We start from the raw sequence: 27,955 nt of genomic DNA, 5'->3' as shown, positions 1-27,955 counted from the left end.
TTCTCCTCGACATCAGCTGAGCCTGGAAGACTCATCCCTCGGAGACCATGGAGAGGGACAGCCGGGTGAGTGTGTCGGTCGGCCTGAGGCCAGACTTTCCCAGCGCTGAGGAAGCAGCCTGAGCTGGGAGACAGGTGGGGCTGCCACCATGCGCCCCAGGTTTGGGTAGATTGAGTGTGCCTTTTCTAGTTTGAAGCTACTTGGGATTCGGGTTTCTTGGCTTCCTTTCAATATGGTTCTAGAAGGAGCCCCTGGGAGGAGAAGCTGATGGGGTTTGGGGTCTGGTCAGCAGGCACCCCCAGGGCTGTGTGGCTGAGTCCTGGGCTCCTGCTCTGTGGCCTGCGGGCACTCGGCCGGACATCTATGCTGTTGAAGCGTCCACTGTGCTGCTTGAGAATCTAACCTGATCTCATTTATTTTCATCTCCTTGTTGTTGGTCTGAGAATCGAAAGCATTCTAACTGGTATTCGAGGTCACCTGATCTAACCCCTTCACTAGTCTCCTAACCCTTCCCAGAGAACTGTGACTTTCTATGTCCCTTTAAGATTTTCAAGGGTATGTTTCAACCTCCTTGGTCATTTATTTTTAGGCTTAATAACCTTCATGCTTGGGAAGTGCTTCTGTATGTTTAACCACAATTCCTTCTGCTGCAACTCAAGTTGTCCTCCTCCTCCTCTTTCTCTTCCTCCTCCTCCTCTTCAGTCTCCTTCTTCTCTTAGGGGCGGTAGAGAGCAGCAAGTCTGTCCTCTGTGGAAAAGCCATTCATATACACATGAAGGCTTCCAGAGATTTTGTTCAACTGCGCTTCTGCTTTCTTTTTCTGCCAGGAAATTCCTCTTCTGTTCACACTTGTCCTTATGTCTTATTTTCTGCTCTTTCTCACATTCTTTGTACTTTACTGATATGGTAGAGTCTGGGACTCTGGGAAGGATGGACCAGGTTTGAGAAAGATCAGCTCATCCTATGTTTTGGCTTCTGGTTAGCTTGTGGTCCATTCTGAACCCCAGGTGTGTTTCTACAAACTTTCCTATCATTTCTCCCACCATTCTTCCAGCCTGCTCTTGACTCTTCTTTCTCGGTCTGCTTCCCCTGCCCTTCTCTCTGATTCATGTCTCCACCTCACCAAAGTCACTTGGCTCTAGGCCTCAGGAGCTCATTGGAGCCTCTGTTGAGCAGTAAGAGTGGTGCACTGGGCAGAATGGAGTTGTGTCTGGGGCATGGGGAAGGTGAACCACAGTCACAGCCATGGGGCATCCCCCTTGGTAACTTGCCGGGAGCCTAGACTTGACAGCTCCTAAACCCAAGGGTGAGAAGGGCTGAGCTATCTGAAGGGCACGTATGATCACATCGGAGGCGGATGGTAGGGCCTGTCCCTGGGGCAGGGTGATGGAGGTGATGTCTGCCCTGGAAGCTCCTCTTTCCAGAGTCAGGGACAAACATGGAAGGTTGCTGGAGGGGCACAGGATGGAGAGCAGAACTGATGGAAAAATAGTGACTCCCAATTAATCTAGGAATTATGTGCCAAATGGTATGGGAGGCGCCATGTTCATTCTGGAAGAAAGATTGTCCGAATTTATCTTGGAATGGAAAAACCGAACGATTACATCCTTATTTAAGGTTCTTAAATTTAACCCCCTGTTTAAGGTGGAACCTCCAAGAGAGTGAGCCTGAGGTGGGGACAAGGAGGGCTATAGTTGGAGATTTCTTAAGGCTGATGAAATAGGAGCCGTCCGGGAGAAGTTGCTCATCTGAAGCTGTGCCTTCTTCCTGAGGGCCTTATTGCAGAGAGATGCATTGTGGGTTTTGTCCCCCAGCTCCAAAAAGGAGTGAGGAAGATGGCAGTCCATGGCTTAAGGCTGATGACGCTCCTGTGGCAGCTGGTGGGTCTTCAGAGGAATCTTGGAAAGGGGTGGAGAAGGCGCTCAGCTCGTGGTGGGCTTGTTGTGGTGGACCGAGGACTGACCACGTTCCGGGTCAGCTTTGGGCAAACACTTAAAACTTCCTGGACCTGGCCGGGCGCGGTGGCTCACGCCTGTAATCCTAGCTCTCTGGGAGGCTGAGGCGGGCAGATTGTTTGAGCTCAGGAGTTCGAAACCAGCCTGAGCAAGAGCGAGACCCCGTCTCTACTGAAAATAGAAAGAAATTAATCGGCCAACTAAAAATATATAGAAAAAATTAGCCGGGCATGGTGGCGCATGCCTGTAGTCCCAGCTACTCGGGAGGCTGGGGCAGTAGGATCACTTGAGCCCAGGAGTTTGAGGTTGCTGTGAGCTAGGCTGACGCCATGGCACTCACTCTAGCCAGGGCAACAGAGTGAGACTCTGTCTCAAAAAAAAAAAAAAAAAAACTTCCTGGACCTTAGTTTCTTCATCTCTCAAATGCAGCAATAATAGTACTGTTAAAAGAAACACTCTGGACAAATTAAATTTAGCAGAGTTTAGAACGATGGAGCAAAGAATGATTCGCGAAACGGGCAGAGAGACCCCGGTGCAGCCGTGTGGTCGGAGAGGATTTACGGACAGCAAACAGAAGTAGGGACAGAAACAGCTGGATGGGTACAGCTCAGCATTTGCCTTATTTGAACACGGTTTAAACAGTTGGCTGCCTTTGACTGGCCGAAACTTGGTGATTGGTACAAGAGTGGGTTGTAGTTTGTTTACACATCCAGTTAGGCTACGGTTCATTATGTGCGGAGAAACCTTTAGGCCAAGCTTAAACTATGTAAGCAGGCAGCTTTAAGCTTAATTTAATAGTACTTAACTCAAGGAGTCTCACAAAAACAATAGTGTTTTTCACATAGTGAGGCTCATTCAGAATAGTATCTGGCATAGATATTATAGACAGAGACATAGATCTATTCACACACTGTTAAGGTTTCTCATCATCATCGCCATTGTCACCATCACCATCTAGGGTCTAGTCTTGGTTCCTCAAAATCTGGACAAATATCTTCTTCTATCCATGCCTCAGTTTTCCCATCTGCCAAAGTAGAGGGCTGGACGAGCTGGACAAACTGCCCACTGAGGCCCCATTCTGGGTCCACTCCAGTCTCCGGGATAATGCAGAATGGGGTTACAGGTCCATTGCACTGGGTGCGTGCATCTGTTCTTGACATATAGTGGGTATTTGGTGCCTTTTCAAAACGGGTCACATTTTTAATGCTTAGAGAAGTGCAATGTTTATTAAAGAAAGACCGAAGTAGATCCAATGATGAAGCAACACTCCTCTGTAGAGTGGATTTTCTTATACTGGGTCTTCTTAAAGTGGAGCAGGTTCCAAACCAGCCTGAGACCACAGATGCCACAGACAAGTGAGAAAGGCAGGGGGCCCGGGGCCGGTCCAGGATGAGGCGCCCTCCCCAGAGGGACCTGAGCAGGCTCCCAAGAGAAAAGACCAGGCTCAGGTCACTCTGCCGTCTCCCAGCCCCCAAGTGCAGGTGCTCTGAGGACCCAGGCACTGCCCTTTGCCCCTGCAGGCAGGCATCCTCACCTGAGACCTCTGTCTCATGTTTTCATTGGTGCTGAGCAGCCTTCCCTGCCGTTCCCTGCGTTGTCGCTGTGACTTGGCAAATGTGAGCGTGAACGTGTGGGAGTGTGTGCACAGGGCTCCGGGCCGGGTGCTGGGCGGGAAGGCCGACTGATGTAACACGGTCACTTAGCTTAAGTGTCTTGTTTTGACAAAACGGCTTCCTCTTGGTATAGCAACAACGGGGGTGGATGTGTCCGGCCAGGTGGGCAGGGTGCTGATGGGGTAGGCACGAGGGAAGCTGCCATGGGGAACTCTGGCTTTGTCAGCCAAGCAGGGGCCTTGGCAGCCCTGGGTGGAGCCTGGCTCCTCTAATAAGGAAGCAATACCAAGACTATACAGGGAGCCTCCAGCCCTGAACTGTGTTGCCACCCTAGTGCTGGCAGAGAGGGAAGGAACAGACACAGGTAGAAACTGAGGCAGCGAGTTCCCGGGCAATCCGATGGGCAGTAGTGGGGACCCAATGCTCTTTAAAGTATTTGATGAACAAATGAATGAATGAATGAATGAACAAGGAAATGTTTTGATTCTGGTCTAACAGGGCTCTCCCAGCCTTTTTCACGTGTGTAAGAGGTATCATAAACTAGAAGGAATTTTAACACTCAGCCAGTCCAGTCATTTTCAAGTTCTTTGTAACAGCTGCCTCTTTTATTCAAACGAAATCTTATGTGGCGTCCGCTGTATGAAACTGAAAAGTGGATCCTCTCTGTTCGAGGTGGGGTGAGGACTCCGAGCCTCACTACAGTCCTCACCGCGTGGTCTCCAAGGCACCTCCCTGGAACCTGTAATGCTCCGTGGAACCCCGTTTGCAAACCGCTGAGTGTCCAATCCCTTCATTTTATAGATTAAGGAGATGAGACCCAGAGAGGGATGTGACTGTCCCCAAGGTCACACGGCTCGCTAGGAACAGAAGCAAGGCTCCCCCGTGCCTCCCACACCTGGGGCAGGGGAGGCCTTGCGCTCTGGCTCCTTCATCTGGAGCTCAGTCAACTCGCAGGCTGACGGGGTCTCTGATGTTCACACTGTGTGTGCACTGGGGGTGCTGGTGGCCGGGTGGGAGTAGGCAGCGGGGAATGTGCCTGTGTTCTTGGGGGAGCCTGTATTTGTGGGGTTTCTCTGGGGTCAGAGACGGGGAGAGGAGAGAGCCCTGTGTATCTGGAGCTACAGCGAAGCCTCTGTCTAGCAGGGAGGAGGGGAAAGAAGCCATAATGTACTCCCACCCAGGCTGGGCCAGGCCAGTCCACACCGGGATGGGTTCAGGGCTTCCCACCACAGCCCAAGGGCCCCCAAGTTCCCAGCAGGCAAGCAGGGGTTCTAGGCTCTGTCAAGGGAGCTTCTGATCTTTTCTTGATACCCCAGTGCTTCTGGTGGGGTTCGAGGAGTCATCTCTTCCTGCCTAGCCCAGAGTGCCGGAGTGCCAGCCATGGTCCTGCCTTGGCCCGCCCCTTTGAATGTCCTCAATACTCAGAGAGAAGCTCTCTCCAGCTCTCTCCACAGGGGCCTAAGTCTGGGGCAGGTCCTTTCTCGTTGGAGGTCGGTAAGGGTGGGCAGTGGGACAGCACAGTGTTGTACAACAGCTCAAGGATGGGAGCCAGAAGATCAGCGTTCTAGGACTGGCACCACCCCCAAACTGGCTGTGTGACCCTGGATAAGTCACATAGCCTCTCCGAGCCTTCATGGCCTTATCAATAGGACAAAGGGCACGGACTAGAGGGTTTTCAAAGTCCTTCCAGTCCTGACAGCCTGTGACATGCCTAGCCTGCCCCTGGGTGGTCACTTTACAAAGGGATGGCAGACTGGACTTAAAGGGCCCTAATGCACCTGTCCTCAGACTATGAAAATGTGTCATTGTTGTGCTGCTCCTGCTACTGGACATTCTTCAGGTCTAGCAGGAGAGCTTTTTATAGGGTCATTCTCACTGCAAGCCTGGGTGCTGGGTGATCTGCAGTGCACGTTTCCCAGAGTTCAGGCTGCTGCCTGCGGCTAGAGAACTGTCTACGCAGAGCCTGGGGCTCACTGCATGGCACAGCCACATAACCATTAAGATGGAGCAACCCAAGAGCCGGTGTCACTCAGCAGACAGGGCCCTTCTCCTCCCTGGCATCACTGGCTGGGCCCACAGAAGACTCAGGAGAGGCCAAGGGCTGGACACACTCCAGGGCTTGTTAACTAACTCCCATTCTGCACCAGGTAAGGGCCAAAGGAGCAGAGTCTGACATAATAAATTGTCAAAATGCCCTATTCACCTGGGGGTTGGAGGGGCTACCCCTGGAAGCTGTGGTGTAGAGAACACTGGGCAGGGAGCAAGGGCCTTGGTTTTAGTCCCTGTTCTGCTATAAGATGGACCCGAGCAACTTTGGGCAAATCACACAAATGTTTTGGGCCTCTACATCCTGGTCCATAAAGAATAATAATCCTTATAGACTCCTGTCTACGGAAATGCTTGGAAAGGGTCCCAGAGCCAGGGGCTGCTCTCCTCACCTCTCTCCCTGGCCCATCCCTCACTGCCTTCCCGTAGACTTCTGCCCCGCCCACCTGCCATGCTGCCTCCTGCCCCAGGATGCCTGCAGGGCGGTGAACCAGCTTTGGATGAGGATCCCAGGATGGTGCACAGGCACAGCCAGGTGGCAGCAGTGACAGCCCAGGGTGTGGGCCTGTTTCATGGCATAGTAAGGGCTCCCAACTGTATCACCCCAGGGGACAACAACCTCAGAGACAATCTCAGGGGTAGGTGGGGAGGAGAGGCAGGGCCAGGAAAGAATGATTGGTAAAGTTAGGCAGGGAAATGGCCCAGGATCACCCATAGTCCCCTGCTCTGCCCTGTGCACCTGTCCCTTAGCAGGCTAAGAAGCCTTCGGTCTGCAGACAGGTTGAGGAGAGGTTGGGGCACATCAAGGAGTTGGTCATCTGAGTTCCATTCCTGGGTCTTCTGCTCACTGGCAAAGGCCAGGATTTGGGAGGCTGGGGTTCTGGTCCTGGCTCTGCCCCTTGGAGCTTGGGACCTTGGACAAGAAGTCTCCTCCCCTCCCTACTTCCCATCTGCTCAAGGCACCTGCTCTGAGGGTGAGGTCAGGCCTCCAGTGGGAGGCTGGAATCTCAGCAATTGTCCTCCAAGAATTGAGGAAAGGAAATGAGTTAGTGTTATGGTGGTTTAGACATCGGGAAGAACTTCCAGCAGGGTGGGGCAGCAGGCTGTGAAATGCCTAAAGAAGGGAGGCTGTGGAACCTCCTATTCTGGTGGTCCCTGAAGATGAGAACGCTTCTGACTGTCCTGAGATGGTGCAGGTTGAGGGTCAGAGGCAGGGGCTGGGGCAGATGGCCTTACTCTGGATGCTCCTCTCCTCTGGTCTTAGGGCTGCCCTTCAATCCTGATGTCCCTGCTGGGACTCGAAGTTCCCTTCACGAGCAATTCTCAGTCAGGTCTTGGGGTCCCAGCACTCTCTCTTGCCCTGGCCTGAGAGGCAGGCGCCTTTCACCTGCCTCCTGCTGGCTCCGACAGCAGAGCACTTGCTCTACCAAGACCAGGGCTGCATACTCCCCGGACCATCCGCAGGGCCTCCAGCCCTTTCTTTGATATGCCCTTTCCAGCTGCTCCCGGTTGCCCATCGTGCCTGCCCAACACCAGTTCCCTCTCTGGTCCAACTCCCTTCACAAAACACCTTGCCCACTCCACTTCCCAATCTTCCCTGCCATTTTCCTCTGGGCCTCACCCCTTGGGCCTCTCCACCCTCTCTCCTTCAGCCTCTCATGATGGGGACAGGGGCAGGATCACAGGGTCCCCTTCAGGTGGAGACAGCACTTGGCTGGGAATTAGAAGACTGTGGTAGAGTTCCTAAAGACCACCAGTTAGTTCAGGGGACTTAGGCATGCTGATTAGCCCCTCTGAGCCCCAGTTCTTCATGCATAAACTGGGGAGGGTAATTCCTGCCCAGCTTGCTAGCTCGCAGCCTGGAGGGAATCGAATGCATCAGTGGGTGTGAAACCGCAAGCCCTGTCTTCAGGAAGGACAGGGAGTTCTTGTGGACATTCATGATACATCGGTCAAGGCTCTCCTGGCTCCTGGCAGGCCTGGTTCGAATCTAAGCCCTGTCGCTTCCCTGGTGTGTGACTTTGAGCATGGTTTTAACCTCCCTGCCCCTCGGTTTCAATATCTATAAAGCAGGGCTGGCAACACCCATGCAAAGAGCTGTTGTGAGGTTGACATGGGATCTGGCAAAGAGCTGGTGGGCTGTTATCTTTATCACGGTTTGACACACACTTATAGACCAGGCTCTTTCATGTATATTCCCTATTTATCTGGGGGAAGGGGGTAAAATTTGCCCCATTTTACACATATGGAAGCCAGTTCTCAAGGGTTAAGTTACTTGCCCCAGGTAACCCAATTAGTAATAGATGCAGTCATATTCAAACAGATCTTTCTATTTCAAGCCCAGCATTCTTAAACAAACAAACTGATAAACAAACCGCACCATCACAGCTGAAGTTAACCAAGCCCACACTGTGTGTCGGGTGTCTGCATATATCGTCTATGACTAAATGCTATGAAGCGAGGTGATTGGCTCGACCTCACAGATAAGGAAACTGAGAGGTAAAGTGGTGAAGTCACTTGCCCCAGGTCACCCAGCTGGCTTAGAGGCGGGGCTGGATTCCAGCACGGTCTCTCTAACCCAGAGTGCTTGACATCCACCCCAACCCTTGCTCTAGGTCACTAGGCTCTGCCCAGGCCTGGCCGGACTCAGGGCCCAACCATGGGTCACACTGGAAAGTTCCACAAGACCAAGATCCTTGTAGGAACCACAGGGCCCCACCCCCAGCCTCCTAGTGGTGCTCCCAGCCCTGTAGGGCTGCAGGTCCCGGTTCTTAGGCCGTGTCACAAGTGCAAAATGACCACGCTGTACACATGTTTCAGGAAGAAGATTGCCCCAGGAGAATCCTCTAACTGAAGAAGGGCAGTGGACTCAGATGCAGATGAGCGTGGGGTAAAGTCCTGACTGTGTGACTCTAAGCAATCCGAGCTCTGAGCCTTGGCGTTCTTACATGTAAAATAGGCTTCTAAAAGTACCAGCCTCCCAGGGATGTAGGGATGACTTCATGAGGTCACAGACGTGAAAGTTTATTGTACGCTGTAAGTGCCATACGTGGGTGGGCTATTGGTATTTTATCGTACCGACTTATGGGAGTCCCCCTGAACTGGGGGAGACTTACAGTGTGAGCATAGCAGGGCGGGAGACGAGGCGCCAGTGGAGGTGCCACAATGCCAGGACCCCTGGCAGAGGCCAAGGCTCAGGTCGCCACTGGTGGGAAGCTCAGGGCCTCACACGGCTGGGGACTGTCCCTCTGACTAAAGGACCTTATTCTGGCTTCTGTCCAGCACTGTCTTTCTCCCTAAGATGAGCTCGCACACCTTTCAGCCCCTTGGTCATGCCCTGTGGCTGTTCAATCTCAGCACGGTTGGGGCCATGTGTGCCAAGACAAAGGGGAGGGGAGCAGCGTTACCTGCGCAACTGTTGTGTGCCGGGCATTGGCAAGAGCTCTCCTACGCGATCTCGTTGGGTCCTCAGGGTCAGCAGCCCTGTTTTACAGATGAAGAAAAAGGGAGTTATGTGGCTGGCCCGAGGTCACACTGCTACTCGGTGATAGACCGAGCACTGGGACCCAGGTCTGCCTGATTCCGAAGCCAGTGCTGTCTGCGGATGCGTTCTCTATTTCCACACATCCTCGCCACCCCTCCTTGCCCCCAATCCCAATCCTGCTCCCCATAAAGCTGCCAGGGACTAACCTGTCTCCTTTTTATGGAAATCAAGCCTCCACACAATGGCCGCTTCAGCCCTGGGTCCCCTGGGTCAGCAGCAGCTGCCCTTCAGGTCCCTAGACACACACAAGTGTGCTCCTGCTCAGCTGCTGGGGCGTCGGGACCCACGTCTGCCAAGTAGCCCCTGTACTTCCTGGGGGGGCCACTCCTGGTCCCTGCCTCTGGCAAGCTGAGTGCACTCAGGAACTCAAGATTCCTCCTTGAATTCATCCCACAGCTCCCAGAAAAATGAGAAAGCCATCAAACTAATCACCTTGAACTCCCAGAAGAGGGAATTATTTTAAATAAAAACAAAAAACCCAACTTGGCAGGGATGATGTGTTGACTTGGGCCAGGTGTTCTAAGGAGGGGGATGTTTACCTGGCCAGCTCAGTAATATCATCAAATGCTTTTAAGCACAGTGGCACCAGGGGTCCCAGAGTTCCAGAGCCTTCTGTCTCCTTCCCACATCCTCAGCTCAGGGTCCCCGAGCACAGGTGGGCTTCCTCCACGGTTCCTGCTGCCCCCTGGGAAACCTGCCCTTCTGAGCAGCCAATCAGTTCTCAGCAGAAATTATAATGGAAGTCAGACGTGGCCCATGGGCCAGGCCAGTTCCCAGCTTGTCCTGCTTCTCTGGGGACTTGAGAGGTGGCTGCAGACGCAGAGATGGTGGGAGGATGTCAGAGACCTCTGTAAGGGGCAAGAGGGAGGTGAGAAGATGCCTCATGTGACTGCTCAGGCACTTCCCACCACCCCTACTGGCTCACTGGCCCCCTCTCCCAGATCTGGACCACCCCCAGGGCTCTCTGGGGAAGGAACAGGACTGACATCGTAGATTGCCTGCTATGGCCAGGGGCTGCATTCTGTCATGCCACCCTCCTCAAAGAGTCAGCAAAGCCCTGAGGTTGAGAACACAACCTCCAGAGCATGACTTCTGGGCTCAAACCCTCACTCTGCTCCTTTCTAGCTGTGAGAATTTGTCATGTCACTTTACCCCTCGGCCTTTGTTTCCCCTTTGCAAAATGGGGATAATAATAATTCCTACCTCATAAGGAACTATTATTAAGAGGATTGAATGAGTAAATACATTAAAGCACTTAGAGCATGTTGTGTCCTCTGTAACTATAAATCAAAGTACTAAATCTAAATTAATAAATCACTCCACCTACAGCTGGATAAGGTCAAGGAACTTGTCCAGGAGTGCTGGAATCATAGCTCAGCCTACACACCTCCTCCCGCACCTTGCCTCTGCAGTTTCCCTGGTGTGTGTGTACACACGTGTGTGCACGCGTGTGTGCGCATGCAGGCCTGCGCACACGCAAACATTCTGGTGTTGCTGAGAATCGTGGGTTACAAGACAGGTCAGGACTTTTCTTAGGCAGTGCTTTTCACACTTTTTAACTGTAGCTCATAGTAGGAATAATATTTTATAATCTAACCCACATACACAAAAGAAAGGGCTGGGGATGCTGGGCGTGGGAGTGAAGTGGGCAGAAGGGGCAGGTACTTCCCCCACTGGGGGCCATACTTCCTTGATACAAGCTCTCAGAGTGAGTGACCAGCCCAGCAGCCTCTTCTTTTGATCCTCCCTAAACACTTATAGGCTAAGCAGGTGTCCTCGATCCCCAGGCAGATGGCCCACGGCCCTCTGCCCACCTCTGCAGGTCCTGTTGGGGAAAGACTCTAGGGGAGCTGGAGTCTATGCTTGGACACACTTGGGCACATTCCTCTTCTCAGACACTTCCTTGTCTAGGGGGCTCTGCTCATCCCCTAGCTGCTGACCCCAGAGCATCTATCTCCCGGCTCAGCAGGGCCGGTGGCTGGGGTGCATTGGCAGGAGAGCAGCCTGAGGGATGCTTTTCACTCTGCTTTCAGAATGCTTCCCCAGCAAGGACATCTCCAGCAGGGACATCATCTCCTGCTCGGGCATCTCCAACTGGGACATCTCCAGCTCGGGCATCTCCGGCTCAGGCATCTCCGGCTCGGGCATCTCCTTCCAGGTCATCGTCCGGCAGGTCATCATCTGCCAGGTCGGCCTCCATGACATCCTCCCCGACCAGAGTGTACCTTGTTAGAGCAACACCAGTGGGGGCTGTACCTGTCCGGGCATCTCCTGCCAGGTCAGCGCCAGCCACCAGAGCCGTCGGCGAGAGCCCAGGTAAGGGGAATGCTTCAGGGACGGCAAGAGGAACAGGGAAGTAGTCCATGGGCCAGGGGGTAATCTCAGAGCCGGCACCTTCTGCTTCTCATAATGGAAAATGATGGGGAGATGGGGGTTGGGATGGGCAGTGAGGGACCTGGGGAGGTGGGGGAAGAAAGGAACCCTTACATGAAAACTCAAGACAGTGGAAAATTCGGGGCAAAGGGGGTAGGCAATAAGAAACTGGGACCAACGCAGCAGTGTGTAACTTTGGAGGCTGCACAGCCCAGATAGCTGATTTCAATAGCAAGGGCTTCGATTAGAGACCAGGGTTCTTCCTTGGGTGGCCTTGTGGGTCTGCTCTGGAAGCTAGGGTCTGCAGCAGAACAAGGTGATGATCAGTGGGCCCCCCTGAGGGTGGACAGGAAGTGGGGAGGTTCTGACCAGACATACACCTCCACCCCCAGCCTCCCAAATCATGAATTGTATGGTTCAGCTACCAGGAAGTCAGAGAGGCCAAGTGGGCCTTGGGGACCGGCTCTGCCTTAGGGAAACTGTTCCTGCCGCTCCCAACTTTGCCCTCCTCCCATGTCAGACTTCCCACCACCACACTACAAACAGGCCTGGATGATATCTGGCTCTGGAGAGTCACCTGAGGTTTGGGTTCCATCCACAGCCTTGTCCCCTCAAGGGCGGGTGAGGTACTCTGGTGTGGTAGGCTTTGGAATCAGACACACCACTAACTAGCCAAGTAACCTTGGCTAAACTATTTCATGTCCATGAACCTCAGTTTCCCCATCTATAAAATGGGCCTAATAAGACTGCTCACAAGGTTGCAGTGAGAATTAAGGATGAGAACACACGCAAAGTGCCTGGCTGGCCCAGAGGAAGAGCTCATACAGAACAGCTGTTGGTAGCAGGCAGGGTGGTGCCTTATTCTGGGGTGCAGAAGTCCTAATGGGGCTCTGCTCGGCAAGCCCTGTTTCCTTCTCCCTCCTCCGCTGTGCTGGACTCCTCGCAGTAGCCTCACCCTCCCCGACTCCTAGGTATCAGCCTGCCCAAGTTCTCCTGGCGGAAAGGAATGAAGCGGCTGCCGCTCATCGGGTGCGTGCTCCTCCTCATCGCCCTCGTGGTGTCGCTCATCATCCTCTGTGAGTTGAAGGAGGGATCAGGGGTGGGTTCCGGTCACTGCAGGATGGAGGGGAACCTGGGGAAGGGGGCACACAGCAGGGACAGGCCTTACCACAGGCTTACCTGGCTGCCCTGTTCACAAAGGGCCACTCCTGCAGATGGCCTTGGACCACAGCATACCCCGCTTTGAGGGAGCCAGGTTAGGAATCGGGGAGTCAGAAGAACCTGGGCTCGGGCTCATCTGTGCCACTGCTTACTTGGGCAGGTTCGTCAACCACTCTGAGCTCAGGTGGGATAAAATTCATTCGTTCATTCAATTTGCTATGTGCCCCATGAAATCTCATTCCAAATTCCCTGAGTTATAAGGAATAAATGAGATAATGGTGCAGTACCTAACACAAAATCTCACTCTAAAAATGCTAGCTGTTTCAGGCCGGGCACAGTGGCTCACACCTGTAAGCCTAGCACTCTGGGAGGCCAGGGAGGGAGTATTACTTGAGGCCAGGAGTTCGAGACCAGCCTGAGCAAGAACGAAACCCCATCTCTACAAAAAATAGAAAAATGAGCCAGGCATGGTGGTGTGCGCCTGTAGTCCCAGCTACGCAGGAGGCTGAGGCAGGAGGATCGCTCAAGCCCAGAAGTTTGATGTTGCAGTGAGCTACGCTGACACCACAGGGTGACAGAGTGAGATTCTGTCTCAAAAAAAAAAAAAAAAGTCTCTCAATGATATCTAGTCAATGGGATGAAGTGTTCAATGTTCAGGGGTTCAGGCCCTTCAATCTCCTCCATTGCTTTGGAAAAGATGCCCAGGACTTGTCCTTGGGTTCTCGGCTCGGGGGTCCACTGTGAGCTCAGCATGGTGGGAAACCCTAGGAAGGAGCAGATGTGAGCACATGTTATGCTCTCCTCTCCTCGGTGGGAGGACAGTCTCCTGGAGGACGGCTGGAAATCATGAAGGGCAGGCCGGGCGCGGTGGCTCACGCCTGTAATCCTAGCTCTCTGGGAGGCCGACGCGGGCGGATTGTTTGAGCTCAGGAGTTTGAAACCAGGCGAGACCCCGTCTCTACTAAAAATAGAAAGAAATTGATTGGACAACTAAAAATATATAGAAAAAACTAGCCGGGCATGGTGGCACATGCCTGTAATCCCAGCTACTTGGGAGGCTGAGGCAGGAGGATCGCTTGAGCCCAGGAGTTTGAGGTTGCTGTGAGCTAGGATGACGCCACGGCACTCTAGCCTGGGCAACACAGTGAGACTCTGTCTCAAAAAAAAAAAAAAAAAAAGAAATCACGAAGGAAAGATGCATTTGAGTGTGACTGTGAGGAGGCAGTGACAGCTGTGTGGCCTGGGTGCAGGGGACAGCTGCTGATGGCCGTGAGGCCAGATGATGACCTGGAAGACAGGAGAGCAGTTATGCCCCAGACAGGGCACGTGCGTGGATGGCAGCCACAGGCAATGTGGGCAGCCAGGTGTGCAAGGGCAGCACAGAGGAGAAGCAGAGGGGGGACCCAGCTAACCAGACAGGAGAGTGCACATCTGGGGACCTAAGGCCATCTGTTTGGTTTGGTAAGGCCAGGCCACACCATGGAGAACTTTCAATGCCCGGCTGAGGAATAAGGACTCTGTTGAAGGGCAGCGTGAGTGGTGACGGGCTGGGTGGGCTGTTTGCGGAGGAGGCGGCGTGCTGGAAGAGCAGGCTATAGCACCAAGCAGACCCGCTGTGGCACCCTGGTTCTGCCACTGACCCGCTGCGTGACTTTGGCAAGTTCATTAACACGCCAAGCCTCAGTTTCCCCTCCTGCCTCATCAGGCAGTGGAGTCACTATCACGATGCACAGAAAGGCCTCAGCACGATGCCTGCCACAGGGAGCCTCCTGCCAGCACTTGCTGCCTGCCCTCCCTCCCTTCCCCACCCAGGGCACCCCACTCCGTAAGAGCGTGGGGAACCACCCGCAGAGGGATGAGATGGCACCCACAGGTGGCCCCGCTGACTAGAATTAAAGCTCTCAGTGTGGGTTCGCAGCATTTTCCGAAGTCCATCTGCCAGGGGGACCTATAGACTTACAAGGCCAGGGAGGTGGCTTGACTTGTGCAGGTCACAGAGCAGCTACATGGTGGGGCAGGGCCAGAGCTCAGGCCTCCCGGCTCCCTGCCCAGCACTCTCTCCACTGCATGTCAGTGTGTGGCTTCGTGAGCATTCTGAGGGGGCTTCCCAGGGGTCCCCTGGAGGCTCCAAGTCCAGGGGGTGGGAGGAGAAGTCTACGGCTTGGAGAGGAGGGGCCGGCCCAAGAGATCAGAAGGGATCTGTGTCTGGACCTGGAAGGAGCAGTCGCACGGGGCGGCCTTTACCCTCGGTGACCGAGAGCATGGTAGGGTCAGGGGCAGAAGAGGGTGGTTGGGCTGAGGAGCCGGTTGAGGACCAGAGGCAGGGCGAGGAGTTAGAACTCGGGTCTCTGAGGCAGCCCAGGGGAGGTGTCGTCTCCCAGCAGGAGGGGCCACGGTTTCTGGTTTGGAAAGAGGTTGCTGTTAGAGATCAGTCATGGGGCTAATTTTCACATACGGTTTGCACAGTTGTTTTCTTTTAGACCCAACTTGTACATTTGGGAATCAGCCACCTAGAATTGCTCATTGAATGAGAAGACATTCAAGGCAGAAAGACAAGTGATGGGGAAAGAACCGAGCGCAGGGGATGTCCCTTAGTCAGGGGAGAGGGAATAGGAGAAAAGCCAGGAGCCTCTGGGGCTAGAAGGACGGTAGCCTTTGGGAAGAGCAGACAGGTGGGGATTGCGTGTGTGTGACCGTGAAGTCACAATTTCTCTGCTGTGACCCTGTGGAGCACAGAGGAGGTGGGAAGGCAGAGGGGTTCTGAGAAGGGGGCTCTGGGATACTGGAGGAGATGGTTTCTCTGGCCACTACCCCTGCCGGCATGGAGGGAGGGGCGTTCCCAAAGTGGTACCCATCTCCACACCTCTCCCTCTCTCTCTCGCTCTCTCCCCCTCTCTCTGTTCCTCTGGGTGGCTGGCTGCTCGAGTCTTCCTGGTGCTGCCCTGCTTGCAGGAGCTTTCTGGAGCACTCCAGAGCATTCCTGAGCAGCCTTTCTCTCCATACAGATGGGGGACGAGAGCCCCAGATTCCAAGAGGGATTGCAGGTCGGTGTCTCAGAACCCCCAGGGCCTTGGGCTGCTTCGTGCCTTGTCGCGCTGGGCTGGCAGTGACCCGGCTGTCTGCCTCTTTCCTTCCAGTCTACTTCTGGCAGGGCCGCACAGGGATCAAGTACAAGGAGCAAGTGGAGAGCTGTCCCAGGCATGCTGTGCGCTGCGACGGGGTGGTGGACTGCAAGCTGAAGAGTGATGAGCTGGGCTGCGGTAAGGAGGCTGGGCGGGGGGAGTGTGTGTGTGTGTGTGTGCGTGTGTGTGCACGTGCCCACACTCTGGTCACTACAAACTGTGACGCAAACTGTGTGGTGCAGCTGAAACAGGAGGTGGTAGATCTAGAATCAGCAGATTTGGGGTCTAGTCATAGTAGACTGCAGTTTGAAACCCGGTTTTGATTGCTGCGTGACTTGGGCAAGTCACTTACCTTCTCTGGGCTTCAGTCTCCTAATTTGTAAAACGAGTGAATGGACAAGATTAGTGGTTCTCAAACAAAATCTGACACCTCCCGACTATCAGACTGTGCAAAGCAGAGCAGCTCTGGCTGGAGGCGCGTGTGGGGTCTGGAGTCCATCTATGTGCCTCTCTTCTTTGTCCAGCAGGTGACCTCTGACTTGTCACCCTGTGGTTTCTTGACAGTCAGTTTGCAAACAGCTGGCCTAGATGAGCTCCAGTCCTCAGTGGATCTTGCATGTGTTGCGTCCAAACAGCCCTGCTGGGGGGGTGGGGAGTTGGGCAGGAGGTGCATGCCTGTCCCATCCATTCCATTTACATGTACCCTTGCCCAGGACTGTGTCCATCTGGGACTGAGCCTGGCTTCTGGCACTTGGTCAGATCATACACTTTATTCTCCTTGCCATGCTCTCATCTGGGCACAGGGCGATGGCTCCTGGCAGTGCTCACCCCTTCTCCCAGCAGTAGCCCCCTGGGTCCTGTTGGGCGGCGAGCTCTCTGCCCTGCTCCAGCCCCTGGCCTTGGCTCTGCCTTATGGGGCATCCTGGGCTTCTGCCCATCACTGCTCAGGCCAAGCTCCCAGACCTCAATGAGGAGCCTCAGGACAGGAGCTTCTCGGAGCCTTATTCAGCTCATCCCCCAAGATGAGCTGAACCTTCCTAGGTGCTAAGCACTTGCTCTGCCTTTTTCTTGCCCTGCAGTGAGGTTTGACTGGGATAAGTCTCTGCTTAAAGTCTACTCTGGGTCCTCCCATCAGTGGCTTCCCATCTGCAGCGACAGCTGGAATGATTCCTACTCAGAGAAGACCTGCCAACAGCTGGGCTTCCAGAGGTAAACCTCCCCCAAAACCCCAGGGCCAGCGTCAGGGTGCCTCAACCACGTCAGAGCAGGGCTGATCTCACTAGCTCAGGACACTCATGAGGTCATCAAAGAGACGGGGCCCTAGGATCCTATGAGTTTGGAGCAAGCTATTTCCATGAGGCCAAAGCAATTATTATAGAGCTGTAATAGTATTAATATCAGGCTCCTATATGGTTCTTTGCATCAAAGCATCCTCCTGTCATTATCACATGCAGTGGTCACGGTGGTGGCCCTGAGGGGTGGACAGGTATTTGGGCGGGTCTTTTCTCCTTACATCTGGGAACTAGAAACTCAGACTGTGCAGAGCCCTTCAGTGGACTTTGATCTGTGGCAGTTGTGGCTTGGGCTGGAACTCATCAAATGGGAAATGCAATGGGGCAGGTGAGGCCAGGCAAAGTCGTAAGAATCTTTGGCTCTAAAAATTTAAACAAATTAGCCGACGCTGGTGGGTGGAGCAGGGAATAGGGTGAGCAGTGCCCTTCCAGCTTGAAGGAGCATTTAATTTGCAGGCCAGACAGGCATCTCCATCCTACCTCTTGGTCTGAGTTTTCAAGCTGAGTGGTTTTGGGGTTCACCAGTATGTGTGAGGAGAAGGGTTGAGGATCTCACTGTGGGTTCTTTGTAGAAGCAGCACCTGAAAAACCAGAGGTGGGGGGAGTCTAGGACTTAGAAAGAGTTCTCTGCCCCCACTTCTGCCTCAGAGTCCGGATCCGTGAATGGGGACCTGAGGGATCGGATGGAAGACGATGGGCATTTTTTATCAATGAGGTGGATGCCCTTACGCAAGTCCAAACCTCCCTTGGGCATTCAGTTCTTCCAATGTCATTTATTCAAAGAACGTTCATTGAGCTTCTGTTACATGCCAAAGGCTGTGTGGCACCCAAACACAAAGGCTCCCACCCTTGAGGAACCTCTAGTGTGGTTCGTGAGAGAGGTTTAAACCATAGTCACAGCACAACGCGATGTGTAATGATCAGGACAGTGTGAAGCACAAGGGGCACACGACAGAGAGGGTGTCTGGCTGCACTTGGAAGAGAGCAGAGAGTGGAGGAACGGACCCTATGGGTAGAGGAACGGCATGTACGAAAACATGGTGTCGTGCAAGGGTACCGCATTCTAGAAATGCGCACAAATTCCACACAGAGAGTGGCACACATCAGAGTCACCTGCCATGCTTGTAAAAATGTACCCCAGAATCAGAGCCCCTGAGATTAGGGCTTAGAACCTGCTTAGCAAACATCCCCAGGTGATTCTTAGGCACACTTGTGACCTGAGACCCAGTGGGCTTGTGCAGAGGCTCTCAAATTTTAATGTAAAAGTCAGTAACCTGGGATTCTTTAAAATGCAGATTCTGGTTCAGTGGGGCTGGGGTGGTGCCGCTGCCTGGTCCACACGTATCACGGTTTGGATAGAAAGGGCTAGACGGGTGCTTCTCAAACGTGAATGTACATCAGCATCACTGGACAGCCTCTTAAAATCCAGACTGCTGGGCCCACCCCCAGCCTTTCTGATTCAGTGAGTCTGGGGTGGGACCAGAGAACTTGCATTTCTAACAACTTCCCAGGCAATGTTAATGCTGCCAGTCTACACTGGGAACTACTGGGCACTACTGGGCTAGCCGCACAGGGCTAGCGGGGGTGGGGCAGTGGAGTCAGACTGTCCAGGGCCTTGACTGCTGCATGGAAGAGTTGGCACCATTCAGGCCCTCACAGCCTGGCCTCTGCCAGCTGGGGGGGTGGAGGGGACTCTAATGCCAGCTGGAGGACCTGGGTGGACTCTGCCTCCAGGGGGCTCATTCTTCTTTCCTCCCCTCCCTTGCAGTGCTTACCGGACAACCGAGGTGGCCCACAGGGACTTTGCCAGCAGTTTTTCAATCTCTGAATACAACTCCACCGTCCAGGAAAGCCTCCACAGGTACGGCAGGGCGGGCTGGGCTGCCTGTTTGTGAGCAGGGGAACGAGGAGGTGGGGAGCGGCTTTGAGTCAGGGATCACCCCCCTTCCCTTTCGGGGTCCCAGCCTCCAGGAGTTCAGAGTGTCGGGGCACCTCGGAAACAGTCCGCATTCACCATACGGCCTTCTGACGTAAAAGTTATTATTTGAGGCTTGGCGCGGAGATCACCAGGAGTGCCCCTGAGAGTTTACCTGGTTGGCAGACACAATTCACAAGCCTTGGGGCCGCCAGTCAGCCAGGTGTCTGGACTGAAAGCTGCTACCAGGAGTGGGCCTGGGGCAGGGAGAGAGAAGCATCCCAGGGGTTGGGGATGGGGTCGGGGAGCAGCAGCAGGGGGATGCCAGGCCTGAGTGTCAGGGACAGGGAAGCCCACCTGGGAGGCATCGGCCTCCTCCCTGGCCTCCTCATCCTCTGTCATCTTTGCCCTGCAGCCCGTTGTCCCAGGCCCGCTGAGGGGGAGGTTTGGGGGCGCTCTGCCAGCTAACATGGTTTGCCTTGCGGAGGGGAATTCGCTGTACCTGGATGGCTGCTCCGTGCTGGGTGGAGTCTGCATGCTACATTGAGGAACTGCGTCAGAGGAGCGTCAGGCCACCTGTTTAGTTGTGAAAGATGCTGGGATAATGAAGTCGTCCTGGGTTCAAAGAACATGGATCTAGCCAACGTGTGCAATCTGCCACAGAAATTTGGGGGGTGGGGGGTGAGAGTGGAGTTGGTTTGCACTGAGCCACCCCCGAAGGCACTGAAAGGGAGGATGTCCCACTGAGAGGGAGAAGGTCAGAATCTCCACCTTCTTGTGCAAAAGGTAGCTCCCTTGGAAATGGAATAGGAACTGAGCAGGAGTCAATCAGGAAGGCTTTCTGGAGGAGGTGGCTAAAGTGCTCTTTTCCCATCTTCTGTGTCTCCTGCAGGTCTGAATGCCCTTCCCAGCAGTATGTCTCTCTCCAGTGTTCCCGTAAGATGCTCTTCTTCTTGGATTGTGGCCAGTGTGGTGTGGGAGTCAGGCGGTAGAAGGGTGGGACCCCTCTGAGAGGGATATCTGGCCCTGGAGGTCCAAGCCAGGAAGAGGGGCTTAGCCAGCATGTCTGCTTCAGGGCTCAGGGCCGTGTAAGGTACTGGGGTAGCCCAGGGTAACATTTCCCCTCCTCCTGACTCTGGCAGGAGGTCAGCCCAGCAACCTCTCTCATTTCAAGGAAGCTGTTTGCTCCCGTGCATCACGGGAAGTTTCTTCCTACTTTGTTTTGAATGATAGAGACCCCCATCATAGTGCTCATCAATCTAGGGTCTTATTAGAATGCGTCTGCGTGCCCCAGCCTCTAACAACAGCCCTGGAATTCACCATCACAATCCCAATGCCTGGCACAGGGCCCAAAGCATGGGGCACTTAGTAAGCACTTGTCAAATTAACGAAAGAATGAATGAGTGCAAAGAAAGAGGAACCTGCCCCAGTGGATGGAACTTCCCAGTGAATGATCCCAGAAAGCTAACCCACCGTGCAGTAGCCCTGCCTTGGCGGGAACCAGTTGTGTGTGTCAGATTGAATGAGCAAAGCAGAGTCCGTGGGTGGGTGGGTACGCTTCAGGACAGGGCTACCCAAGCCCGCCCTGGGCCCAGGATTGTGGCACAAGCTTCCTGAGCAGGAACTCAGGAAGAACTCTGAGAGAAGCAGGGTTCACAGTTTGTCTCTTCCTCTTCCCCCAGACTGTGGACTCCGGGCCATGACCGGGCGGATTGTGGGAGGGGCGCTGGCCCCAGAGAGCAAGTGGCCTTGGCAAGTTAGTCTGCACTACGGCACCACCCACATCTGTGGAGGCACACTCATCGATGCCCAGTGGGTGCTCACTGCTGCCCACTGCTTCTTTGTGTAAGTACCCGAGTGGGCTGGTGACTCCATGCTGCCAGGACCAGTCAGCACCAGGAAGGGCTGACTTCTCTGTAGACGAGGACTGTGGGTGTGAGTTCGGCCCCCATGGGCCAGGCAGTGCTGGTGTGGCTTGGACGGTCACTAGAGGGCCAGGATTTGCAGTTGGTGTCCTGAGAGTGTGAGTCGGGGGTATTGTTGTCAGTGAGGCCCAGGGATGAGAAAATTCCATTGATGGCACCTAGGAGAGAAAGGCAGACAGGAAGAGGGACTTGGGAGTCTGCCCCTGAAGAACAGGGAGAAATAAAGGGGCTTTGGGTTGGTTGCTGCTTCCTGCAATTAGAAATCACGGCAGAGGGGAGCCTGAAAAATCAGAAGTGCTGTCCCAGAGACTGTGGGTTAGGGATTTTTGGGGAGGGCGCTGTAGTCAGCTTGACAGTCACCAGCCAGTTTTGTCCCTGTGGGGGTCCATAGCCCAGGCTGGGGGGCAGGAAAGAGCCCTGGGTCCAGGCTGCCGGGGCATTGGCCTCCCCAGCAATGAGTCTTCTGTGGTGACTTTGTCCTGTCTACATCTCTGTTTCTGCTGAGGATAACACTACCGAGATTGGTCCCACCTGCCGTATTTGATTCTGGATGACTTGCAGATGAGATAGTGGGGGGCGAATGCCACAAAGGGGTCTTGCTCATCCCTTCTCCTTCGTTATTGTAAGGCACAGAGCAACCAATTCAGAATTTTTGCGGAGGGAGGTGTGGAGGGTTGCTTTGGACCCCAGGGATAAGATAGAGGGTTCCCTCCAGAGGTCGTTTCATCCATCCTCCTGCCTCCAAGCTGGTGCTCCGGCTGCAGCCCCCTGTATGCAGTAGATGCTACCCGTAAACTCTGCCAGGCAGGTAACTAGCCCCTGCCCCCTGCGGCTCTTGCAGGACCCGGGAGAAGATCCTGGATGGCTGGAAGGTGTACGCGGGCACCAACAACCTGCACCAGCTGCCCGAGGCAGCCGCCATCTCCCAGATCATCATCAACAGCAACTACACCGACGAGCAGGACGACTATGACATCGCCCTCATGCGGCTCTCCAAGCCCCTGACCCTGTCTGGTGAGTGAATCAGCACCCCGTTCCCCCAGCTCTGGCACCCTCGGCAGCCCTTGGACTTGGCAGCGCCTGTCAACTCATGTTGGGGCCCCAGAGCTTTGGAATGGCAGAAGTCAAAGATGCTTAGAGATCATTAAATGGAACACTTCTGTTTCATAATGGGGAAACTGAGGCATGTGTCATTTTGCCCCGAATGACATATCTTACATTACAAATTGGTGACAGAGCAAGGGCTTGGATACTGGTCTTAATCAATGTAAATAGATTGAATTGTTTCACTGGTATGAACTGAGCACCTAGGGTCAAAACACTGTAGAAGGCATTTTACGTGTATAATTCCATTTACTCTTCACAACCAACCCTGTGGAGCAGGTACTATTGTTAGCTTCATTTGATATATGAGGAAAGGGGGCTTTAGAGAGAGAGAATTACCTGAGGCCATGAGTAATAGGTGGCAGCTCCAGGATTGGCCCCAGGTTGGGGCTGACTCCTAAGCCAGGCCCTTCCCACTGGCAAACTGCTTACGCTGCAGTTGAGAATGTAAGCTGAGTACACACTCAAACAACTAATTGCCTCGAAGTGGTTGCTGAGGACCAAATGAAGCTACATAAGGAAATGCTAGGGAAGTTCCCAGAAAATCACTGTGGACAGGAGACATCAAAGAAGGCCTCATTCATTCATTCACCCATTCACTCATTTGCTCACTTATCAAATGCTGTGTGTCTACTATACTGCCAGCCCCGCAGCTGCAATTGCAAATATAACAAAATTGGCAACACAAACCAAGAGAACCGGTAGAGGCCAGTGATGCGATGCTGGGCGGAGGTAGGGAGCTATAGTGTCACAGACGGGGCAACTCATCAGCCCTGGAGGGCTAGGGGTGGCGTTCCTGATAAAGGGTAGCAAAGGTGAGTCTTCAAAGGATTGGTGAACATGGGTAACGGGGGAGCAGGAGGGACCCTGAAGAATGAGGCCAGGGTCCTCTCATAAGCAAAGTCGTACAAGTGGGAAAAGTAGGAGCACTGGGACTGCCGGAGGCCTTGGAGGGCTCTCAGGTTAGTCCGGCCATTCTCGTGCTCTGAGCCTGTGAGCTGGTGTTTCCTGGAACATTAATTATGGAGGCGGTGTCTGTCATGAGTCAGAGCAGTCAGCTCATAGGCGTGGGGTGAGAAGGAGGATCCCTGGGTAGAGCTCGGTTGGGCGGGGCTGGCCAGAACCACACCCAGGAATGGCCACGCCCACACATGACCACGCCCACCCAGAGCCCCTCCCCACCCGCCATCCCTCCTCCTGCCCCTCCAGCCTTGTCTGGGTGGCGGCAGGGGCTATGAGGTGAGGGGTGCCAGCTGCCTCCTGCCCTGCTGCTCACCGGTACATACAAGGGGACCAGAACAGGCCTCCCCCTTGTAAAACCCAGACTCCATTTGGCTAAATGTCCAGATCTTACCTCTCACCCACCCCCACCCCCTTAATAGTACTTAGAATTCCAGAACAAGTCAAATAATCCCTAAAATCGAATGAAGGCTACTCTAATATTGCACATCCTTTTCAGACTGGCAGCCCCTCTCCAGGCTCTGACAGGCCCCTGGGCGGGAGGCAGACCCTTAGTCTGAGAATCGCAGCTCACATTTACGCAGTCCTGTGGTCAGAACATGTGCCCTGATTTTTGGTTTAGAAATCAGAGCAGATTTCCTTAAACTCGTTTGCGGGCCAAGCACCTTGAAGTCACAGTACTTTCTGAGCAAACTTGTGAAAACGAGTGGAATATAGGACAATGGAACACAGAAAGGTGTTACATGTTTTTAAAACTTTACATCTCAAAAATGGACATAGAAAAGACATCATGTTTTGCAGTTTTGTTAATAATGAATGCTATCCCTTCATTTATTTTCTGCTTGTTTAGCCTCTATCAGACAAAATGTGGTGGATACCAACATTTAAAGTCCAATTTATTGGAGAAGAATTTAAAATTCATTCATCCTTCCCTTCCCTGCTCTTCCTCCAGCACTGTTCTAGGTGCAGAATGCTGTAGTGAATATGACAAATGACTGAGACTATTGCCAACGTTCTATCTACCAACTATTATTTTCTTCCTGCAGATTGGAGTTCAGTGATCAGTGCTCTAGTCCATTTAAGGACACAGTCCTCAGAGGGAGCTTATGAAGTGATACACAACAGCACCCTCTAAATATTTCTGAGTGTGGGACCAAGTTAGCAGGGGGGTTGTGGTCTGCATCTCTGGGGATGTGCTCTTCCTCCTTGGAGAGATTTCTTACCCTGTGCTGGGTGAACATTTGGAAGGAGGACCACAGGCCCTGGTCCTCCCCAGGTGAACCAGGGTGCCCAGGTGCCCTCCCCAAGCCAGGCTGGACACACCACTGAGATGCCGTGGCCATAGTATCTGGGACTTAGCCTGCTGTGATTCCTTGCTGTGATGGAAGGGCATGGAAGAGGCTCAGCCAGGAGAACCACTCTTAGTGGAGAGAAACCCTCAGCTGCCCAGTATCAGCTTGGCTCAAAGGAGCTTCCAAGGCTTATACATCTGCCCACGGGGCAACCACTGAAATCAGACTGGCTTTGAGAACTCTGGCAGCACGCAGAAGACTGTAAGGTTGAGATAAAGTGATTATGTTTCTTGCCTGATCAGTCCAAGGCCCTGGAGGATTCAGAGCCACTCTGGGGCAGGGAGAGGGCTCCTAGAACATTGGTACTTTTCACCCTCCACCCACTCCACCAAAACCTCCAGTCTTGTTCCTCCACTGATGTCTTGAGGTCTTATTGCAGCTCACGTCCACCCTGCCTGCCTCCCCATGCATGGACAGACCTTCAGCCTCAATGAGACCTGCTGGATCACAGGCTTTGGCAAGACCAAGGAGACAGATGGTGAGAGGCAGAGGTGCTAGGCTGCGCGTGTGTGTATGCGGAGGCAATGTGTCTGGTCTATGGATGCAGGCCTGTCTGGATGAGTTTGGGTGTGCAGATTCATGGGCCTGGGTGTGAATATGTGTATATAGACACCTGCATCTATGCCAATGCAGCTGGTGTGACTATGTCCTCTAGTCAAGACTAGAAAACACCTGTAGTCGAACAAGTTGGGTTCATTGCTCATTGCAATTAGGCAGAGCACACACATGGAGAATCGTGGAGCATCTCAAGAAGAGGGTGCTGTTATAGAAAGGACTTATAGGATTTGGGTGGCTTGGGGAGGGTTCAAAGATGTGGGTTTTTTCTCTAGAAGGATACTGTCAGAAAGCAAGGGTAACTCTAGGGTTGGGATTCTTACTAATCTTATCTAGAAGAAGAGACTAGACGCTGTAATTGGTAAGGAAGCAGCAGTCACCCATACTGGCCAGGAGAGGGGGATGTTTGGTATTTTTGTGGCTTGCACAGTGACCTTGTTTTTGTCTGGCCTTAAGCAGGATATGAAATGGGCTTGTTTTGCCTCACTTCATCCCGGTCACAGACTGCCTGGTCCAGTATGGGTCCTATAAGACTGTTTGCATTGCGCAGGAGGACACCATGGTCTGGCTGGCCTTGCTGTGAGCTGCAGGCCTGTTTCACATGTCAGGGCCACTTTTCCCCTGTCCTGTGTGATGGAGAGATGACGTCTGGGTGCAGCGTTCTTATGACCTTGCCTCCTTACCGGCTAGCTGTGTGACTGTGGGCAAGTCGCTTCCTCAGTTCTAGGTTTCCCCACCTGTGAATAGATTAATAAGACCTGCCTCTTTAGGACACATGGTTTCTGAAAACAAATGAAGCGATGTATCTGATGGTGCTTTGGACTTAGACAGGAGTTGTGCAGCATGACAGGTCCTAGGCTTGTGAGTGTGTCTGTGTACATGTGTGTCTCTGTCTTATGTGCAGTGAATTGTGTCTTATGTGAGGGTGTCTATGCCCACATGCCCCGGGTGTCCAACTACAGAGGGCCTCCCTTGGGCTGGGGCCAGGCATGGACGTGGTGCCCTCCACTCCCAGAAGTCTGGATCCTGGGTTGGGAAGTTGAAAGCCACGAAGCTTCCCACAGTCTCACTGGCTCCGGTCCTCTCTCTCCTCCAACCCCACTTCACTGAAGAGAAGACATCCCCCTTCCTCCGAGAGGTGCAGGTCAGGCTCATTGACTTCCAGAAGTGCAATGATTATTCGGTCTACGACAGTTATCTTACCCCGAGGATGATGTGTGCTGGGGACCTCCGTGGGGGTAGAGACTCCTGCCAGGTGAGGGGCCTGTGGTTGGGGCTGAGGCCCCAGGGCCCTAAGGATGGGGGAGGCTGGGGTGTGGGGTTGGCATGGGGTCAGGCTGGCCCTGCTGACATACTGTCTCCCCCCAGGGAGACAGCGGGGGGCCTCTTGTCTGCGAGCAGAACAACCGCTGGTATCTGACAGGTGTCACCAGCTGGGGCACAGGCTGTGGCCAGAGAAACAAGCCCGGCGTGTACACCAAAGTGACAGAAATCCTCCCCTGGATTTACAGCAAGATGGAGGTGAGAGCCCTGGTGGGGAGCCTAGAAGAGCTCCCAGGCCTTCCCTGGGGAGTAGGCAGAGGTCCCCTCAGCCCAGTGCATTTCAGAGGTGTTCAGGATAGGGTCAAACATCAAGCCTGGGGCAACCCCAGCTGCCTGTGTTTCTTTCTATCCTTTTCTTCCCTCAGAACAGAGCTCAGGGAGTTGCCAAAGGCTGGACTCAGGCCCAGCGCCAGCCCCAATGCCACTTCCTTCTCCCAGTGATGGCCGAGGTGTGAGTTCACATGGCCACCGAGGGTGGCGTGTGACAGGAGGCCTCCCTCCCCCGTCAGAAGTTGGGTATCAGGAACAGGGGTCTGCCCCCAACTCTGCTGACCCAGTTCAGACTCAGCCTCCGCTGGGCCTCCCGTCTTTAGCAGTAAAGCAGGGAGTGCTGTGCCTGCCCTTCGCTTCTCTGCCTAGGGCGGGGGCAGAAAGTGGAGAGCTGGGGGCGGGGAAGGCTGCTCTAGAAATCTGGTGTGGTGGGGCTCTCAGAACCTGCTTCCATCCTTTCCCTCCCAACCCCCCTTCTCTGGAAGGCAGTGCCAGGTGACAGCTGGGCTGAACTGTCGGCTCTGAGCCCCACCATGGGCTTCTGTGCTCCCCGCCCACCTTCATCCTGTTCTCCTGTTCTCTTTCTCAGACTGAGGTGCGCTTCCGGAAATCCTAAAGCAGCTGGCCTGCTCCTGCTCACAGCGCTGGCTGCTGTGACGACTCTGGCCCAAGTGACTGGCCATCTGCAGCATCATCGGGGCTAACAGCCCCCAGGCACCTTTGTGCCCCCACCTCCGCTGTCTGCTGCCTCTGTGTGTGCGTGTGTGTGAGTGTGTGTGTGTGCATGTGTGCTGCTGCTCGCCCAAGTTCTTCAGAAACCAGGAGAGCTGACAACTCTTCTCGAAATCCCAGGCTGGAAATCATCGGGAGATAAGAGTTCAGGTACCACGGATGTTCCTACAGAGATGTCTGTAAATGGTTGGAGGAGCTGGAGCCCAGAGCCCAGGGAAGGGCCTGGAATTCTCGCTCCTCTGACCCTGACTTGGAGACTAGCCCAGTGTGGGCAGATGCCAGCAGCCCAGGTGATGCCACTGCTGACCCAGGACAGATGACAGGTTTTGTTGGTGTGCCAGCCTTCCGGCGCCTGGACTCCCAGTGGTGTTATGAGCGTCGCGCCCATGCTCAGACTTCCTGCCGGTGCCTCGGATGTCAAGAATTGGGCTGTGCTGTCACTAACCAAGCTGATGACTGTGGATAGGTCTCAGTGTATTTGTTTGGTCACAAGTTGTTGGGGCAGATTTATTTTATTTTATTTTATTCTTCCAATAACCAATTTTGTTTTATGGTTCATAATTTGAAGTTTTTACTCACATCTTCCAATATAACATCCTTCCCCCAGTTTGGCAAGTTTATTTTAAAAGAAACATAAGGAAATCACATATTTAGGATAATTTGAAGCTATGGAGTGTTAGAAAATGGTCATGAGAAAATTTTAATTTCTTTTA

The 27,955-nt window shown here is 53.7% G+C and overlaps 1 protein-coding gene across 1 annotated transcript; it reads left to right on the top strand.

The window, feature by feature from the left end:
* On the top strand, nucleotides 1-27,772 carry TMPRSS13 (transmembrane protease, serine 13). Its single transcript, XM_012655401.1, has 13 exons — nucleotides 1-65; nucleotides 11,192-11,474; nucleotides 12,503-12,607; nucleotides 15,830-15,952; nucleotides 16,894-17,023; nucleotides 18,875-18,967; nucleotides 19,914-19,957; nucleotides 20,704-20,866; nucleotides 21,788-21,960; nucleotides 24,742-24,840; nucleotides 26,030-26,172; nucleotides 26,286-26,438; nucleotides 27,100-27,772. Exons 1-13 carry the CDS (start codon nucleotides 48-50, stop codon nucleotides 27,124-27,126), a joined length of 1,554 nt encoding a protein of 517 aa, XP_012510855.1. The 5' UTR covers nucleotides 1-47; the 3' UTR covers nucleotides 27,127-27,772.
* The last annotated feature ends 183 nt before the right edge of the window (nucleotides 27,773-27,955 follow it).

This window comes from Propithecus coquereli, unplaced genomic scaffold (assembly GCF_000956105.1).
Source record: "Propithecus coquereli isolate 6110/MARCELLA unplaced genomic scaffold, Pcoq_1.0 Scaffold477, whole genome shotgun sequence".
In the NCBI taxonomy this organism is placed as follows: Eukaryota; Metazoa; Chordata; class Mammalia; order Primates; family Indriidae; genus Propithecus; species Propithecus coquereli.
The sequence above is the reverse complement of the archived record's forward strand: the minus strand, read 5'-3'. Positions and strand labels throughout refer to the sequence as shown.

Coding starts and splice junctions, on each gene's coding strand:
- TMPRSS13 (XM_012655401.1), top strand. Junction 12,608..15,829: donor GGTGTCGCTCATCATCCTCT/GTGAGTTGAAGG, acceptor CTTTCCTTCCAG/TCTACTTCTGGCAGGGCCGC. Junction 20,867..21,787: donor GCTGCCCACTGCTTCTTTGT/GTAAGTACCCGA, acceptor CGGCTCTTGCAG/GACCCGGGAGAAGATCCTGG.